At 41.3% G+C, this 18216-nt stretch overlaps 2 protein-coding genes across 2 annotated transcripts in view; both read left to right on the forward strand.

Annotated features, from left to right (window-relative positions):
- The window catches only part of LOC134656467 (large ribosomal subunit protein uL23m), a 315632-nt gene that overhangs the window by 190435 nt on the left and 106981 nt on the right, over positions 1–18216 (forward strand). The window lies entirely within an intron of this gene.
- LOC134656600 (bumetanide-sensitive sodium-(potassium)-chloride cotransporter-like) lies at positions 250–13313 on the forward strand. Its single transcript, XM_063512156.1, has 18 exons — positions 250–315; positions 549–828; positions 1698–1957; positions 2184–2292; positions 2661–2800; positions 2965–3156; positions 3696–3927; positions 4480–4601; positions 4980–5115; positions 5413–5498; positions 5768–5884; positions 6474–6709; positions 7014–7207; positions 9073–9203; positions 10309–10460; positions 11318–11451; positions 11791–11924; positions 13189–13313. Exons 1-18 carry the CDS (start codon positions 250–252, stop codon positions 13297–13299), a joined length of 2832 nt encoding a protein of 943 aa, XP_063368226.1. The 3' UTR covers positions 13300–13313.

The following is an 18216-nucleotide window of genomic DNA, read 5'->3' on the forward strand; positions in this document are numbered from 1 at the left end:
CTATTTTTTAATTCCGTAGACTGAAATGACAGTTAATAGTATGAACATGAAATGTCATTTCATACTATTAACTGTCATTTCAGTCTACCGAATAAAAAAATAGACTTTAGTGATAACGATAGCGATAGGTATAGTTTTAACGAGTAAAGTCTGGAATTTCCTAAAAGTAGGTTTTGTAAAAAAAACTTTAGTAATGTTTCTTCCTGATGTTACATGATTAATTTGTAGCCAGACGAACATCACGGTTCCATGGTGTCGCTGGAACCCACTCCCGAGCTGACTACATACGGAGGAATCAAGTTAGGATGGATTCAGGTTTGTGCCACAGTTTTTATCTCCAAAAATGTATACGGTGTGAACAAAATAGTAAAGAAATAAAATATTGAATTTCACTGTAAAATCAATGTAAATTAGGCGCTGCTAATTTCTTTTTATATACATGTATAATTATCGCTTACATATCCTGTATGAAAAATCTAGGTATAGCTAAGGACTGTTCATATCAACAAGCCGTGATCTGATCTGATTGTTCCCTGTATTCTAATTAGGCAGCACCCGCAGCACATGTATTTGAACCATCGTCCACATTAAGTGTTAAATGTTACCCCACTGTTCAAAGTAACCCCAGTTTACGGTCCATTCTTCAGGGCGTGCTGATCCCGTGCCTGCTGAACATCTGGGGCGTCATGCTCTTCCTCCGCATCTCCTGGATCGTGGGCCAGGCTGGCACCCTGGTCACCATGGCGATTATCCTGGTCTCTGCCGTCGTGTGCGTCATCACAACCCTCTCGCTCAGCGCCATATGCACGAATGGACAACTGAAAGGAGGTAATAACCAGAAATGTATGAAATGTATCTATCATAAATTCTGTCACCGTACTCACCACGGCAATTATTCTTGTCGTTTCGAGAGCAACGAATAATTAATTAGGTACCAACATTTTCTTTCAAAAAGGTAAACATGTGTTTCATTTTCTAATCTCCATAGCATACTAAAGCATCCATCAAGTAGTGTACACGTGTAATGACGTGGTCTATAGGTACTAAGGAAAAGGCAATAAACATGTCCTGTTATATGTTTAACAAACAAATTGATTAGGTTGATCATAACAGCGAATGATTTACATACCTAAGTATATTAGGTACCTATATTATTACATGTAGATAACGGCCATTATGCAATCAGGATAGTTCACGTTCCTTAGAAATTTGAATGAGCAGTGAATAGTAAGCATCTGTTATTTATCGTAGCCTTTATAGTCGTCAATCAAGACGTAAGTATATAATACCAATAATACCGCCGACTAGAATTGGTTTACAGAAATGCCTACAACAATGCAGCCTGAAAACTTGAATAAAAATTGCTTACAAGATAAAGTTAAACAAAGAAATGTTGGCCTAGAAAACCAAATACTTAGGTTTGCAAAGAAAATTCATTCCTGATAGAATTCCACAAATATAAACTAGACTTATATCGACCAGGATATGAACCGTGAATCGTGATTACCTTTTGTGTTGTTTTCGAGCTCCCGATATTCAACATAAAACAAAAGACAACACAACAACACAAAAGGTAATCACGGTTCATATCCCGGTCGATATAAGTCTAGTGAAACTAACCGTGAATCATTCAAAACTGTAAATATATAAACTACTTAAAGAGTTCAATAACTTATGAAGACGGACATGTTTTGCAGGAGGCGTTTACTACCTAGTGTCGCGCTCCCTCGGCGCGGAGCTCGGCGCGTCTGTCGGCGTGATCTTCGCGTTCGCCAACGCCGTCGCGGCCAGCATGAACACCATCGGCTTCTGCGACTCGCTCAACGATCTCCTCAGAGCGCACGGCCTTAAGATCGTCGACAACGGCGTCAACGACACGAGGATCGTCGGCGCCATCGCTCTGCTGGTTATGTGCCTTATATGCGCTGTTGGGATGGACTGGGAGACAAAAACGCAGGTTGGAATTGTTACGTTTATGAGACTCAAATTTATATCATAGCTAATGCTGAGTACAAATCCAAGTAACCACCAAAAGCGACTTGTCGAATGTGGGTACATTGTATTTATTAAGTGATATATTCTATAGGTATCTAAACCTATTGATAAAACATTATGTTATGACATAAACTGTATTCAACGCGAATTTATGTTATATACCTACGTACCTACCTATTTTCTTTCAGAACTTTTTAATCACAGTGATCGTCTTGGCGATCTTCAACTACGTCATAGGGGTCGCCAAGGGACCCACGAACAACACTGAAATCGCCCGGGGCTTCGTAGGAGTAAGCGGTAAGTAGAGTTTTTGTCCATTAGTCGGTTTGGATATTATTCTATTAACTATAATTCCAACATTTCGCAGCTTGTAAAGCCAGCAGGCCTTTTGGTCACAAGGCACCGGGACCGGACCTTTGGTTGCAATTATTGAGGTTTCCTGCCATTTAACCTGGTCCCAATTAACCAGGTTTCACTGTACCTATAAGGTATATTTCCTTATAAAAATAGCTATCAAGCACCTAACATTTAAGAGACTCGCTTTTCTTTTATACGCAAGCTTATGATGTTTGGTTAAACTCCATGATAAACCATGCTAAATCTAACTATGATGAAGGTTTTGAGTTAGGTCTATGATGTAACTAATCTATCAAACCATGTTTCAGCGGAGACGATGAAGCAGAACTCAATGCCAGATTTCCGCTTGAGCGAGGGCGTCCACCACGACGTGTTCACCGTGTTCGCGATGTACTTCCCCGCCGTCACCGGCGTGCAGGCCGGCGCTAACATTTGTGGCGACTTGAGGGTACAAAAATAAATGTTAAACTGCTATATGAGAGCAGCATATTAGCGTACGATTGATGAGTGTAGATGTAGAGATCCTTGGCAGAACCCTTTGTTAACTTTCTCCAGTAGCCGTGATTTAACATACTTTAACTTTATAATCAATAATTTGTTGATGTTTCGCAGGATCCCGCCTCCGCCATCCCAAAAGGCACGTTACTGGCGCTATTAATCTCCATGTCTTCGTACGCGCTAATCGCATTGCTCTGCGGCGCGGGCGCCCTACGCGACGCCAGTGGTGACGTCATGAACCTCACTCATGCCGCGTTGTCCGCCTGTGCACCTAAGTGCGATTATGGCCTGCACCAAGACTATCAAGTAACTCGATAATACCAGCTTCTTCACGCGAAAGTTTCATTGAGCCACATAGGTAAATCTTGTCATCTTACACATATCTCACCACATCAATCAATCAATCAATCAATATATTTTTATTGCTTACCTTTACATAGGAGATTAATTTAGGTACAAAATGCGGTGTGGTACCATTGCTATACATATAGATATATTTTTACTTGTATGGATGTGCAAGGTATACCGAAAGCAAGCTACCCTCCGTACTAGTTTACACTGTATTACGGCAATACATAATCTTTCATATTTACGAGTGTAACATAGTTAGTAAGAGTAAATAGTATTCTGACTAACTAGCATACATTATATCATCTATAACCTTTTAACCGCCATAGAATACGTCATTGAGCGTGCTCGTGTCGCAGGGGGGTACGAAGTTACATGAAGTTTTGTCTTATTTATCAGACAGCGGCGAAATGTGCCCGATTTTGTATGTCTTATATATCAGTCTACAGCGGTTAAAAGGTTAATTATAACTTATATACATACCTATGCACTTTCAGGTAATGCAACTAATGTCCTGGTGGGCCCCCCTGATCTACGGCGGCTGCTGGGCGGCGACGCTGTCCACCGCGCTGACCAACCTGCTGTCAGTCCCGCGGCTGATCCAGGCGCTGGGCGTGGACCGCATCTACCCTGGCCTCATCTTCTTCTCGAAGCCCTATGGCAAGCACGGCGAGCCCTATCGAGGATACGTGCTCACCTTCTTTGTGTCACTGCTGTTTTTGCTCATCGGTAATTTATCTGAAGTTTTATAGTGATGACACAGGGCGAACACGCCATACATCAAAAATCATATGCGTTTATATGTGTGTGCGGCACGTCTGTACGCTCGTCATTGTGTATGTGTGGGTAAGTCGCTTTACTGAGAGGACGCCGGAAGTCCGCCAGATTCATGTCGCGTGGCCAGTCACGGAGCGAGGTAATGCCGGGGGTAAGTCGGGGCGGGGCGGTGCGTGGCCGTTCTGTATGATAATACTATTAGGTACTTATTCTGTGGTGATGAGGTGAAACTGTATTACATCAAGGATAAACATATTGTATTGTTAAATATCGTAAAATAAAGTTTTTAGCCTGGTTTTAAAAAGCCAGTTTTAGGTTATTACCTTTTACTCCCTTGATGTCTGACGGGTAGGTACCCATTCGGCGACAGAACAGAAACTACGATCACTAGCAATTTCTTCTTCTAAAACATCGTATCCCCACGTTTGTACAATCATTACAAAAAACATTACGAGTATCGTTATCATAATGTCAACCTCTTTAATGCAAAAGTGTAATTTCCAGCCGACCTGAACACCATCGCGCCGCTGATCTCCAACTTCTACCTGGCCTCGTACGCGCTCATCAACTTCTGTACCTTCCACGCGGCCTTCGTTCACCACATCAGCTGGCGGCCTACTTTTCGGGTACCTACATATCCCGTTTAAACTGGTCTTTAATGTTAAAATCCTTTACCCGTTCGCTACGTTATGCTAATATCAGAGACTCAATCTTGACACTAAGTGTAAGGCCTGAGTGGACGCTCGAAGCGGAGCATTCGGTGGGGCGTGCAGCGTGGCGTCGAGCTCCCAAGGGATTTGAGCAGCGTGCACTAAGACCGCTCCTATACGTTTGCATTTGTTTAACATGCACGCCGCACGCCCTGCCCCGCTGCACGCCCAACTCGGGCGTCCACTCAGGCCTTACACTAAGGGCTAACTAAAACTTCGAACGCGGAATAGAACAAGGGCAAAAATAGCCCGTTCTTATTTCCTTCTGTCCAACCAATTTAACACACTTTACAGTTTTACAACATGTGGGTGTCGCTGATGGGCACGGTGCTGTGCTGCGCCATCATGGTGCTGCTGAGCTGGTCCATGGCCATGATCACGGTGCTCGTTTTCCTCGTGCTCTACCTGATCGTGCACTACAGGAGACCAGGTACATGAACTGGCACAGGCATATCTTTGAAGACTACAATAGACGGTTCCAAGTCCAGCCGTCATTCTATGGGAGTTCAATAGGATTCAAAACTTATAATGCAAATTGTGAATGACGATGACGGTGAACGATAGGTAGGTACGAACTACATATTGAGAACGATAACGATATATGATAACAGACAAGCACAGTCTATAAGACTTGTATAAACCTAGCCTCAAGGATGTTATTGACGATTTTTTTCGTTTCTCGCCACTGGTTACCGACCGTATCATGTCTGTCTGTGTGTATATCCAGACGCAGACTGGGGCAGCAGCACGGAGGCGCAGCGCTACAATGAGGTGGTGCAGTCGCTTCTGGAAATTAACCAAAAACACAGGCAAGTATAGCCATATAAATCGTCTTATGATTGATTTGTAAACAGGGGGTATTATTCAGTTTTGTATTGCTAACTAACACCGGTCTAATAGTAGTTTCAAAAATGATTACCTATATCGTAGAGTAAAAAAATATATTTAAATCGTGGAATAATCCTTCTCGTGCGTGATCCTTCCCAGACAGCATCCTGCTAATTAAGCCTAAAAAGCTGCGTCGCCTTATCTGTACCCATTCACACATATCGACTGTTTTAATTTCACGCCACAGTGTGAAGTCGTACAACCCACAAGTCCTGGTGCTATCTGGGCCGGCGGGGCGACGGCCGGCGTTGATGCAAGTGGCCGGCCTCATCACCAGCGGTACTTTCAGCCTGCTGGCTGAGATACACGAGGTAATCTCAAATTCTCATTATCATTATTGTGTCAATATTGAAACTAGTGCCCACGCCAAGTACTGGGATTAGTTGCCAAGCGGACCCCAGGCTCCCATGAGCCGTGGCAAAATGCCGGGACAACGCGAGGAAGATGATGATTATCTTGTCAATATTGTGGTCCAAGATTCTTCACAATGTTGCTTGCTTTGTTTTGTTTGGCCCGCCTAATTGCACTCTTGATAAGATTGTCAAATGTCCGTTTATTTATAGGTCAAAATATACAGCATAGTTTATGAATACATTCTAAGGTATATCTGGGTAAGGGTCTGTTCGTAATCCCATACACGTGACAATAAATATTATACTCGCAAGTCGGTTAACAAAACATTTGGTTTTGTAATTTGTCTATACTGTTTTGTAGGTATAGTTTGTCAAAGGACTGTCTCATTTCAAACATAGACAGAGAGAATCATACTATCTTTATCTTACACTAGTACTAGCACCCAAAAGAAAAGGATAAGCATAATTTTCCTGGTTCTTACTGACTTACTGGTTTGACCAACTATAAATCTATTACAAAATACCTTTCACAATTACTCTATAACAGTACAAGATATCCTCGGCGGATCGTGAAGCACGCATCGCATCATCCTACCGATGGCTACGCTCAATGAAGATACGCGGGTTCGTCACGCTGGTGGACGGCAGCAAGCTCGACGCCGGAGTCCGAGCGCTGCTGCAGGCCTCGGGGCTTGGCGGCCTCGTGCCCAACATTGTGCTGCTCGGGTATAAGTACGACTGGGCGCAGGCAAGCAACACGGAGGTCTATGTCAGGGTTGTACGGTAAGGCCCACTTGCACCATCCCACTAACCCGGGGTTGAGCGGTTAAACCGTTAACCAAGTGTCAAATTGTACTGGTAACTCCAGTTTTAACCGGTTAACCCCGGGTTAGTGAATGGTGCAAACGGGCCTAAGTTACTTACCTCTGTTACCTCAGAGCTTGAAAAATGTTGAAATCTCAAACCTTCAATACTCGTATCAATGTATTTTGTAATAGAAAAAGTACCTCAAACTCTGCACATAGGTACCTACATTTACAAACAAAGTATATTAAGCAGTAACTTGACTTATAATACCTACTTGCAGGCTAGCCTTCGAGCATAAGCTTGGTGTGACGATCCTCCGCACAGCGGCCGAGTACCGCGCCAGCGACAGCGTGCAGGTTCCACCCACCAGTTCAACGTCTCTTACGCGGCTCAGCATGAGGGAGATCCAGCAGCTCATGTACCAGGACTCGGACTTCTCCTTCGTCGATACATTGCCGCTAACAGATGAAACAAGTACCTATTTATCTACTAAGTAATTTTAATGTTTACGAAGCGAGACGTAAAACTGTATACAAACCACGGGCGGTAATTCGTAAAGCCCCAGGTCGCATTGGTATGGCCCTTACCTTCGGTTCGGGCCACAAACACCTGCGATTTGGAGCATTTACGAATTCACTTCCCTAGGTATGTACTGTACGAGGGGCGTTCAATATATAATGAGAATGAGATGCAAACTCTTTAAATATTAGGAAAGTAAATACTGGCCGGTAAAGCTAATCTACCTAGCTGATTGCCATGAAAAAAAAAACTAACTGTTTTTTGTTTAAAAAAAAAATACGGCGATTTCTTTGCGATGCTGTTGAGTACGTTAGCGAAAATGGAGAAAATTGAACTGCGCGCCGTTATTAAATACTTGTGTTTGAAAAATTTTTCTACGGACCAAGTCAATTTAGATTTACGGGACACTTTAAGGTCTAATGCTCCTCCGTATTCGACAGTTGCACGTTGGTGCGCCGAATTTAGACGTGGAAGAACATCGACCATGGATGACCCCCGCTCCGGACGCCCTACTACAGCAGTAACTGAAGAAATTGTGAAAAAAGTCGAAAACTTAGTTTTGGCGGATCGTCGTGTCACGGTTCGTTTTATTGCTGAAAATGTAAAGATTTCAACGGGGAGCGTGCATAATATTTTACATGAACGCTTGGGTATGAAAAAGGTATCAGCGCGTTGGGTACCCAGAATGCTTACGGACACGCAAAAACAAACTAGAGTCGAGATTTGTCAAGAAGCTTTGGACCTGATACAGCAAGACCGGGAACTTTTTTTGGCGCGATTTATAACAATGGACGAAACATGGCTCCATCATTACGACCCTGAAACAAAACTGCAGTCTATGACATGGAAAAGGCCATCATCTCCAACTCCGAAGAAATTCAAGGTGGGCCCATCTGCCGATAAGGTCATGGGCTCTGTTTTTTGGGATGGTAAAGGGGTCGTAGTGATTAAGTATCTCGAGCATGGAGCCACTATTACGGGCTCTCTATATGCCAAACAAATAGCAACATTGCGCAATGAGATCCGTGAAAAACGGCGAGGTAAACTCTCGAAAATTGTGTTGTTCCATCAGGACAATGCACCGGCACACAAGTCCGCCGTTGCAATGGCTGCAATACGTGATGCTGGGTTCGATATCCTTAAGCATCCTCCGTGTTCACCAGACCTCGCCCCTAGTGATTTCTACCTATTTCCGAGATTGAAGAAATACCTAAGAGGCAAGAAATTTGAAGACGACGACGCGGTAGTCGCTGCAGTACAAGATTTTTTAAGTACTTAAGATAAAACCTTTTTTAGAAATGGAATATTAAGTTTAGAAAAAAGATATACTAAGTGTATTATGCTAAAAGGTGACTATGTCGAAAAATAAAATAACATTTAATAAAAGTTGTATATAACATACTCATTCTCACTTTTTATTGAACGCCCCTCGTACTATTACAGTACATATGGTGCTACTTTCCCGAACTAGTGCGGGAAATAGCGCTTTCTGTGTGTAAGTATGTCGAAAGTTTAAAGTGCCATATGTACTGTAAAACGTTGTACGATACACGTGCGAATAGGTAATTCGCAACTCGTGTCGATTTAAAACACTCACTTCGGTCGTGTTTTAATTAATCGCCACTCGTTTCGAATTTCCTCTTTTCCGCACTTGTATCGTAAATAACTATTAGTGAGATATTTTTCTGGCATGTAGAAACATTTAATATCATTCTATTTATACCTAAAAATTTTTAACCTTATACACATACAGTAATTAGTGCACATGTGCAGTGTAGCATACAGCTAGCTCCGACTCTAATATTATTTAGGTTAAATGTTTTCAGTGAGAAGAGAATCGACACATGGTAAGGATCTGAAGGCCCCAAGCGACTCATTCAAGATCGTTGAAGCAGAGAGTAACACGGGTCTGTCTGCTTCCGGACCCTATAAACCCATGCAACTTCAACACGTGAGTTTAACTGCGAGTTAAATCGTTTTGAAAATGTTCAATTTGATCATTACTGAAGTAAATGGGCTTCTAATGTATCAGTTTATTTACTGGATTGTTCAACGTTCGCCTTTAGGTATCATTCTTATCAACCTAATTACCAATAATACAATTTACCATTAATATGAATAAGAAATGAGAATAATTAATTAATTATTCTAAACACACATACAAGAATACTCGTACAAAGACGATATAACGTAAGCGCCACGTATGACGTTGTCGTATATAGCTGCAAAGAGAAATGTCATTAGCGCGATGTAGAACATTTCGTATTTTCTCTCCAACGATACAATTAAACATATAACTTATATATATTCGTATGATCGCCTTAAAAAATCCTTTCTTCTAATATCCCATTCAATAGATTTAGACAATTCATTTATCTTTGCGTTATACTTACATTTTGTAAAATCTTGTCCTACCAAATGAATAGTTTAAACCATATTTTGTGTACAGTTTTAGAATCGTCTTTCAAAATCCTTTATTTTAATACCCAACTCGATAGGTTTATAAGTTTTATTTTTGTTTCGGTTGCACAATTTGCAGTGCATAATCCGCCATATTGGTTTTGTGATGACGTCACATAGCCTATGTTACTCGGGATGACGTAAGGATTCCAATGACATCTCAAACACCTAAATCGGTTCAGGCACTTAGCTGTTACGGTGTAATAAAGAAACTTACATACCCACATACAAACATGAACCCTGAAAACAATACACTCTTTTTTTGGGGCAGTCGTGTAATAAAAAGATGTTTATAGTGGCACGCCATACTTGTCACTTCAAGGTCTGTGCATAAGTGTGAGGCCTGAGTGGACGCTCGAGTTGGGCGTGCAGCGGGGCGGGGCGTGCGGCGTGCATGTTAAACAAATGCAAAATTATACGAGCGGCCTTAGTGCACGCTGCTCAAATTACTTGTGAGCCCGACGCCACGCTGCACGCCCCGCCGAACGCTTCGCTCCGAGCGTCCACTCAGGCCTTACACTTAAGCTAGGTGGATCTATAGATCATCACGAGATAGAGTTACTCTATATCTACAATGCATGCTTGTTTGTTTGCAGGGAACGTTGGACGCGTGGTGGCTATACGACGACGGAGGGCTGAACATCCTGCTGCCGTACATCATGGCGACCCGCGGGGCGCACGCGCCGGTCCAACTGCGTATCCTCGCGCTCGCTCGCCACACCCGCGACAGGGCCGACGCCGAGAACCAGTAAGTGTAAGGCCTGAGTGGACGCTCGAGTTGGGCGTGCAGCGGGGCGGGGCGTGCGGCGTGCATGTTAAACAAATGCAAGCGTATAGGAGCGGCCTTAGTACACGCTGCTCAAATCACTTGTGAGCCCGACGCCACGCTACACGTCCCGCCGAACGCTCCGCTTCGAGCGTCCACTCAGGCCTTACACTAAGAATTCGTGAGAGTTTGGTCTTCTTACTTTATGGATGCGAGTCCAGGTACATATTAATAATATGGGAGGGACAAAAAACGTGCATGCACTCGCTCATTCATACGTTTGCGAATGAAACTCGTGCCCGCCTATCGACATTGCGCGCGAAAGAAAGCATGTATGTGTAAAAACAGAATATAAAAACCGGCCAAGTGCGAGTCGGACTCGCGCACGGAGGGTTCCGCACCATCAACAAAAATAGAGCAAAACAAGCAAAAAAACGGTCACCCATCCAAGTACTGACCCCGCCCGACGTTGCTTAACTTCGGTCAAAAATGACGTTTGTTGTATGGGAGCCCCACTTAAATCTTTATTTTATTCTGTTTTTAGTATTTGTTGTTATAGCGGCAACAGAAATACATCATCTTTGAAAATTTCAACTGTCTAGCTATCACGGTTCGTGAGATACAGCCTGGTGACAGACGGACGGACGGACGGACGGACGGACGGACAGCGGAGTCTTAGTAATAGGGTCCCGTTTTTACCCTTTGGGTACGGAACCCTAAAAATATGTAACAGGTTCTCTATGTTTAATTTATACACAATGTCTAAATACCCACCGACGTATGATTTCTTACGCATTGGTGATATGAATGCTATATGAATGCTAGGTTCATGTCCACAGGTTGAAGAGTCTCCTGGCGAAGTTCCGCATCAGCTACGCGTCGCTGACTCTTCTGAGCGGCGTGGGCGACACGCCGGCGCCCGCCACCTGGGACCTGTTCCACTCGCTCATACACAGACACGCGCCAAGTAGAGGTACAGCATAAACTTATTTTGTACCAGGCAGAAAGGTCTGCGAGCTATATTAAAATTAGGAATAAAAGGAAAAAAAATCGACGTTCGAGTGACTCAATCAAAATGTTAGACTTGAACGCATTTTTCCCATGTTATCGGCTACGCTCGTAGCGCGTAGCAAGCGCTGGCACTGATTGTCTTTATCTGTTATGGACGACGGCACGGGAGCAACTGCACCGCTGCCCGCACCGCCTGTCGCATGCGTTCAGTCCGTGGCCTAGCAGATATTTTGATTCGCCCTTTACAATCTTCATTTACTTTCAAGGGATGGAATAGTTGATTATCGAAGTTTTGTTCTAGACTGTTTGGTAAGCGAGGCTGATTTGACACGATGGGAAGCAAAAACGAGCCGACAGCTGCGCCTGCGCGAACTGCTGCTCGAGAACTCGGGCAAGTCCACCTTCGTCGTTATGAATCTGCCCGTGCCTAGGGAAGTGAGTAACAAATCAAAACAATAGCTTGTACTTGTAAGCTTGTTGTTGTTATTAAAATATCTTGGTTACCTACATCTAGTTTGTGAATGAGTGTATTCCCATTTGTGTCCTCCCCCACGTGACCGCCGCCATACATGAGGTGGAGACAAATGGGAACTATTTTTATGAAGCGCCTATTTCCGTCTGTGGTCGACGGCACTACGCCATTTGATTTTGTATTTTACCAAAATAATCATAAAGCACTTACTTACCTATCATAATTATTACACTTGACCATAGAGAATAGTAGTTTATGCAACAGTGATATAATAAGGGTTCTTAAAATTCAAGGGTCGAAGTTACAAAACGAGACGTAGTCGAGTTTTGTAAAAAAAGACCCGAGAATTTTAAGAACCAATTATGAGCTGTTGCACACATTACTTTTTCTATGACAGCTGCAGCAAAAAAAAAAAAAAAAAAAAAAAAAAAAAAAGTTATTATTAAAACAAAAAGAGATTATTAAAAAAAAAAGTTATTATTAAAAAAAAGAGTTGTTATTTAAAAAAAATTGAGTTATTATTTAAAAAAAAAAGAGTTATTATTTAAAAAAAAAAAGAGTTATTATTGTAAATGAAAACATACCTCTTTCAATCAAGATGATCGGAACTTGTATCTTTAAAAAAAATAAAGCAGTTGTATTATACTCATAAGATGACTGCTAGCAGTCATCTTATGAGCCTATAGACAAAGCATTCAAATGACATTGCTTTAGATATCACTGTCAGTCATTTAATTGACACATTTGAGTGCTGGAGTAGAAAAATATAGTAAGATGATTTAATGCTGTTGAGTGGCGTTTTTAAAATGCCGACTAAAATCAAACAGAAGCAGAAATAATGTTGTGGTAAGGATTAAAAGCTGTATCTATAGTTCGTTTTTTTTAGCATTAGAAAGAACTTGAAAGAAGGTAAGCGATTTTGACATGTCTTAATTGAAAAACGCTTTTTAAAAATCAGTAACTACCTATTACTTATGAAAGCAGAAGAATATAAATGATCGTATTAGATTCATAATATATTTATATTTGCCGTAACTTATTTTTAAAATGTGTTTTTCAATTAAAAGACACATCAAGATTGTTTACCTTATTTCTAATGCTAAAAAAACGAAGTATAACTGTAAACGAATTAGGTAGTAAGTAACATACGTAAAAAAAACTACGGGCGTTTTTTTGCGTGCGCATATTGGACTTTTCAAGTAGATATCAACTTGATGGGTATTTCAGGGCCTACCGGCGTCGTTGTACATGGCGTGGCTGGATATGCTGAGCCGGGACATGCCGCCGATGCTGTTCGTGCGAGGCAACCATCAGCCAGTACTCGCGCATGAAGCCTAGACAATCAATCCAACTCTAATGTGAAGCCTGGCTTCAAAAATGCGCGGTAATGCCAAGGTCCTTCTAGACTAGGTATGCTGCTTTTTAGCTTTGCTTTAAATTTATTTTGAAAAATACCTACCTAGAAGAGAATGAGAATGACTATGAGAATTTTTTTAGTCTTCCGTCAGAGAGTACTTACTACATTACATATCCTCATAGTCATCAGTCGGAACATTTTTATGACCCTAGAGCAGCGGTCGGCAATCTTTTAGCAGCCAAGAGCCACATAGTAGTTGATGCGACGAAGTTGACGTGGGCCACACTTTGTTAATATTTATGACTTTATCAGACATTGTCGTTTGTCAATATTACATACAAAATAGCCAGGGAGGCTCGCGGGCCGCAAGTGACAGGTTCACAGGCCGCATGCGGCCCGCAGGCCGCGGGTTGCCGACCGCTGCCCTAGAAGCAACTTCTGCGCAGACTGAGTTTACCTACCTACCTAGTCAGCAGCAGAGATTGTAAAGCGGGCGAGGTGTTCAAAATGATCTTGACGCGACTTTATTACGCATCTGTGACAATGTATGATCAATACAAATAAAGAATATGAATATTGTTAAAAGAATAAGAGCGTGTCAAGGTAATTTTGAACACCTCGCCCGCTAAGCAACTTCTGCTACTGACTGTACGTACTTATATTCTGTGATATCAACAAACTGTAATAAAATGCTGTGCAAATCGTGATAAATAAAACTAGATAAGTTCAATATATTACAAGTTTTTTTTTATTTCACACGTATTTCACAAGGGTTTTTAAGTTACAATAAAAACAGAAAATAAAATATTTACAAATACAAGAATCAACAGTGGCTCCAGAGTAACAACTATAATAAGAGTTTATTAATTACTATAAGACATGGAAGTTCATAATGCTCCATAGGTAAATTTCATGACGAATTTTACATTGAATGACACAATAATTAAAAAATAATGGCGAATTGTCCATGCTAGACATGATACAGGACAGGCAATTTCGAGTCCAACTAACTTGTGTGCTATTTTATTTACATCGTGTTTTTTTATTTGATCATCGACTCAATTAACTGACCTTATTGTCTTTGCAATATGGTTTACAAATTTTCAGTTAAGTGTGGACAATGGCACATGGTATGAGGGCGTTTTCTAAAATAAATATTGACAACCTGATTCTCACAGATCCTGGTGTTTTTGGGTTCTTTCAACTCAGATTCACACACACACACACACAATCCTGATGCTAAAAAAATATCCCAAAATTTGTATGAAAATCGTACTTTCCACTACGTCACGCAGTACAAGTGAAAAAAAAATCCCACTAAAACGTGACGTAATGGACTGAACCTTTTGGGACATCTTTTTTTAACAGTAGGATGGAGAATGCTGTCGATTCTGAGTAGAATGAGCCCAAGAAGGTCCAAATATGAAAGAATCAGGCTTTCAATAATTATTGTAGAAAACGCCCATGTATGTACCTACATTATTTATCATTTGTTTAAGAAGGTAAGCCTTAAGTACGAGTAGTAACATTTAAAAACGCTTGACATGCTACATTCACTAAGGTTGACAATGTTATATCGCTATGAATTCTGATTACAAATATTTTTATAGCATATAAGTTAGTTGGACTGAAACATTTTGCTTGCCCACTGCTTGCCACACAGTATGAATGAAGACGTATTCTGCGATATGTAAGTTACGTGAAAGGACGGCGATTTAAAATATACGCACGATACTCTTGCAACGCGCGTTACCGAAAAGCATGTTTGTACTGTTAAAGGAAATTGTAATTTAATTCGTAGTTGGAGTGTACAGTGAGATGTGAAATTTCATGGAGAAATTATGAATGAATTCATTGATACGCCATATATGTATAGTCGCCATTCACTTTTACGGCTGATACATGAGGTACATTTGTTTATTGCTGGGCGGCAGTCAGGAAGCAGCTGGCTACACAATCATGAACTCTAACTATATGGCAAACATTTCTATTTCTTTTAACATAACTTGCTTTTCGGTTTTACGCGGTATAAGGGAACCGTACGACTCTTTAAAGATATGTTGTAGCATTCCGTTGGAAAAATAAATACTTTTTACTCCGATTCAATAAATGCAATTTAATATACTGTTTGCGAACAAAACCAATATTCGATTTACATGGAGATGCAGTGCGTCCCTAGCTCGGGTCGTCTATATAATTCTGGAACATATCAGATACACGTTTCTCAGTCTATCTATATAATTATTAAGGTACATTACTTGATGCTTAATACAGTGCGTAGCTACGATGGAGGCATGAGCTGCCAGTTTTCGTGCGTCGTGCATGGAGACAATCCGGATTGTCGAGTCATGAATGATTTAGTTCTACCAGCACCTCGGCGTATAAAAATCGTATCAAACGTTCGATAACTCGCTGGTGTTATGTGTTCAACACGTACACACGGAAGGCGGCGCGACCTCTCTGAGCTGCGTAGCGCGGGGCGCGGCCGGAGCGCTGCTTCTATGTTATACTTCGTTTTTTTTAGGATTAGAAATTTGGTAAACAATCTTGATGTGTCTTTTAATTGAAAAACACTTTTTAAAAATCAATAACTATTACTTATGAAAGCAGAAGACTATAAAAGATCGTATTAGATTCATAATTGTTACATATTTACCGTAACTTATTTTTAAAATGTGTTTTTCAATTAAAAGACACATCAAGATTTTTTACCAAATTTCTAATCCTAAAAAAACGAAGTATAGTTGTTAGTATCTCCAGTAGATACTGTTCGCTGCGTACAGTACGCGTACGATGGTTACCCGGAGACCAAGCTCTGGTGCAGAAGTTCGGCTATTTTGTTGGCACCAGAGAACTACCTAATAAAAGCAATAAATTGCAAACCGATGGTATACTAATTCATTTAATGAGGACGATATCGACTCATTTTAAATTTTCCGAGTGTGTTGGAAATGGGTATGTTTTATTCTTTAATTCAAAAGGATATCTATTTATGTAGATGGAGTGGAAATTGTGAATAAATGGAAGTCTGTGCTGTGCCACCGACAGATAGTATCAATGTGGTATTTTAATAAGTGATCTCTGTATCTCACTTCAAGCTTCTGTAGATAGTAATCTTAGAAGTCCTGTATAATCGAGTCTCATATACTATCAAACGCAGCGTAGACAGATCTACATCCGGACAACGGCCTCCCGAAATTTGTGCTCGACATATCAGACGACTATTTTAATTTTTCATTTTGCCGAAAGCGTCCCGCGCTACAACAGGCGAGTCATCCATACCACGACCGCGCCGCTAAATATTTATCCAAACAAATAAACATACACATACATAACTAATACATAAATTACAGACGAAAAACTTCACACAGCCATACATCATTTATAAATAATCATAATAAAAAACCCTAAATAATTATGGAAATATTTTTTGGTTACAAAGATTTTTTAAATATGCAAAATAAATACTCGATTCACGAGGTTTCCTTTCCAAATACAATATTGATCTAGTTCAGTTCTTATTCGTGCTAAAGGAACGTTCTCAATCGTATTTATATTTTTGTAATCACTAGAACTTATGCTAGAAGGCAGCGCTCGAGTTGATTACCGTTGACTAGAGCTGGAAGCTGGTTTTGTTATAAGGACAACATTATGTTCCACGCTGTTGGTCAGGCAAGCAACTCGCGTACATCCTGTATAACTTCATTTGGCCAAACTGGGGCGTACATACAGTCAACAAACCCTGAGTTACCTCGGAACTACGTCACACTAACTCTATAAATCAAATCGTAAGGCATCTCTTACTACTTGTCAATTTGACGTGGTTCCGTGGTTCACAGGGTTCAATTTTACATCAAGAGACGTGGCTACACGTCCATGGCGATATCACAACGGTTTGAAGTCTGGTTTCAGTTCCTTGAGAGCACATAATAGTTCACTTCGTAATTCTAATGAACACAGTTCACTTTTGTGCTAAGATTCCACTACATATCCGGTCGGAGTCTGTCGCAACATTGCAAAAATACGAGGGACGAAGTAGCACCACACTTTTTTAAACTCACGTTTTGCAGTACACAACATACGCGATATCTGAACAACCGAAAAAAACTGTCATTGTGCCTCTTAAAATTCACACTAAAGCTTTGGATTCCTCCGAAAACGGTGCCGTCATATTACGGCCGCTATATAGCGTTGACTGACGTCACTAGAACGTTGTCTATGTAAACAAGATGGCGCGGTTTCCTAGACGGCGTTACGTTACGTTGATTGCCAACGTAACGTAAGATGACGGCCGTCATGACGGTGTCGATAGTTTCGTGAACGTTTTATTAGATAGCGGTGACGCCATTTTGGAATAAATGACACGAGATTTGAATAAGTGATTCCGTACTACGATTATTTTCCTCTTCTGATGATATTTCATCCTCCAAGTAAATTATAGATGATCAAGCAAATCTTGTCAGTAGGAAAAGGCGCGAAATTCAAATTTTCTATGGGACGTTATCCCATCGCGCCTACATTTTTCAAATTTGCCGCTTTGATCTTGGTGGATGACGGTGTGTTATGACGCCGTGGTACTTTCCACATGTCGCCACCGTAAAGACGGCCGTCTTTTGCTGCCGCTATATGACGGCCGTCATATGACGGCACCGTTTTCGGAGGAATCCAAAGCTTAACAGGAAATTCAATAGTGTAGGCCACTTCTTGAACTCTGACACGGTATGATCGTCGTAGTATAGTGGCATTCACACGGCATTGGCGATTAATCGATTATTATACGACTCGAACCGCCGATTACGCGACTCAAAATCGCGATTGAACGACCAGGACTGTGCGACTCGGGTGTCCGCGACTGAGCGACTCGAAACCGGGATGGTGCGACTCGATCCTGCGGTGTC

Source organism: Cydia amplana, chromosome 18, assembly GCF_948474715.1.
Source record: "Cydia amplana chromosome 18, ilCydAmpl1.1, whole genome shotgun sequence".
Classification (NCBI taxonomy): Eukaryota; Metazoa; Arthropoda; class Insecta; order Lepidoptera; family Tortricidae; genus Cydia; species Cydia amplana.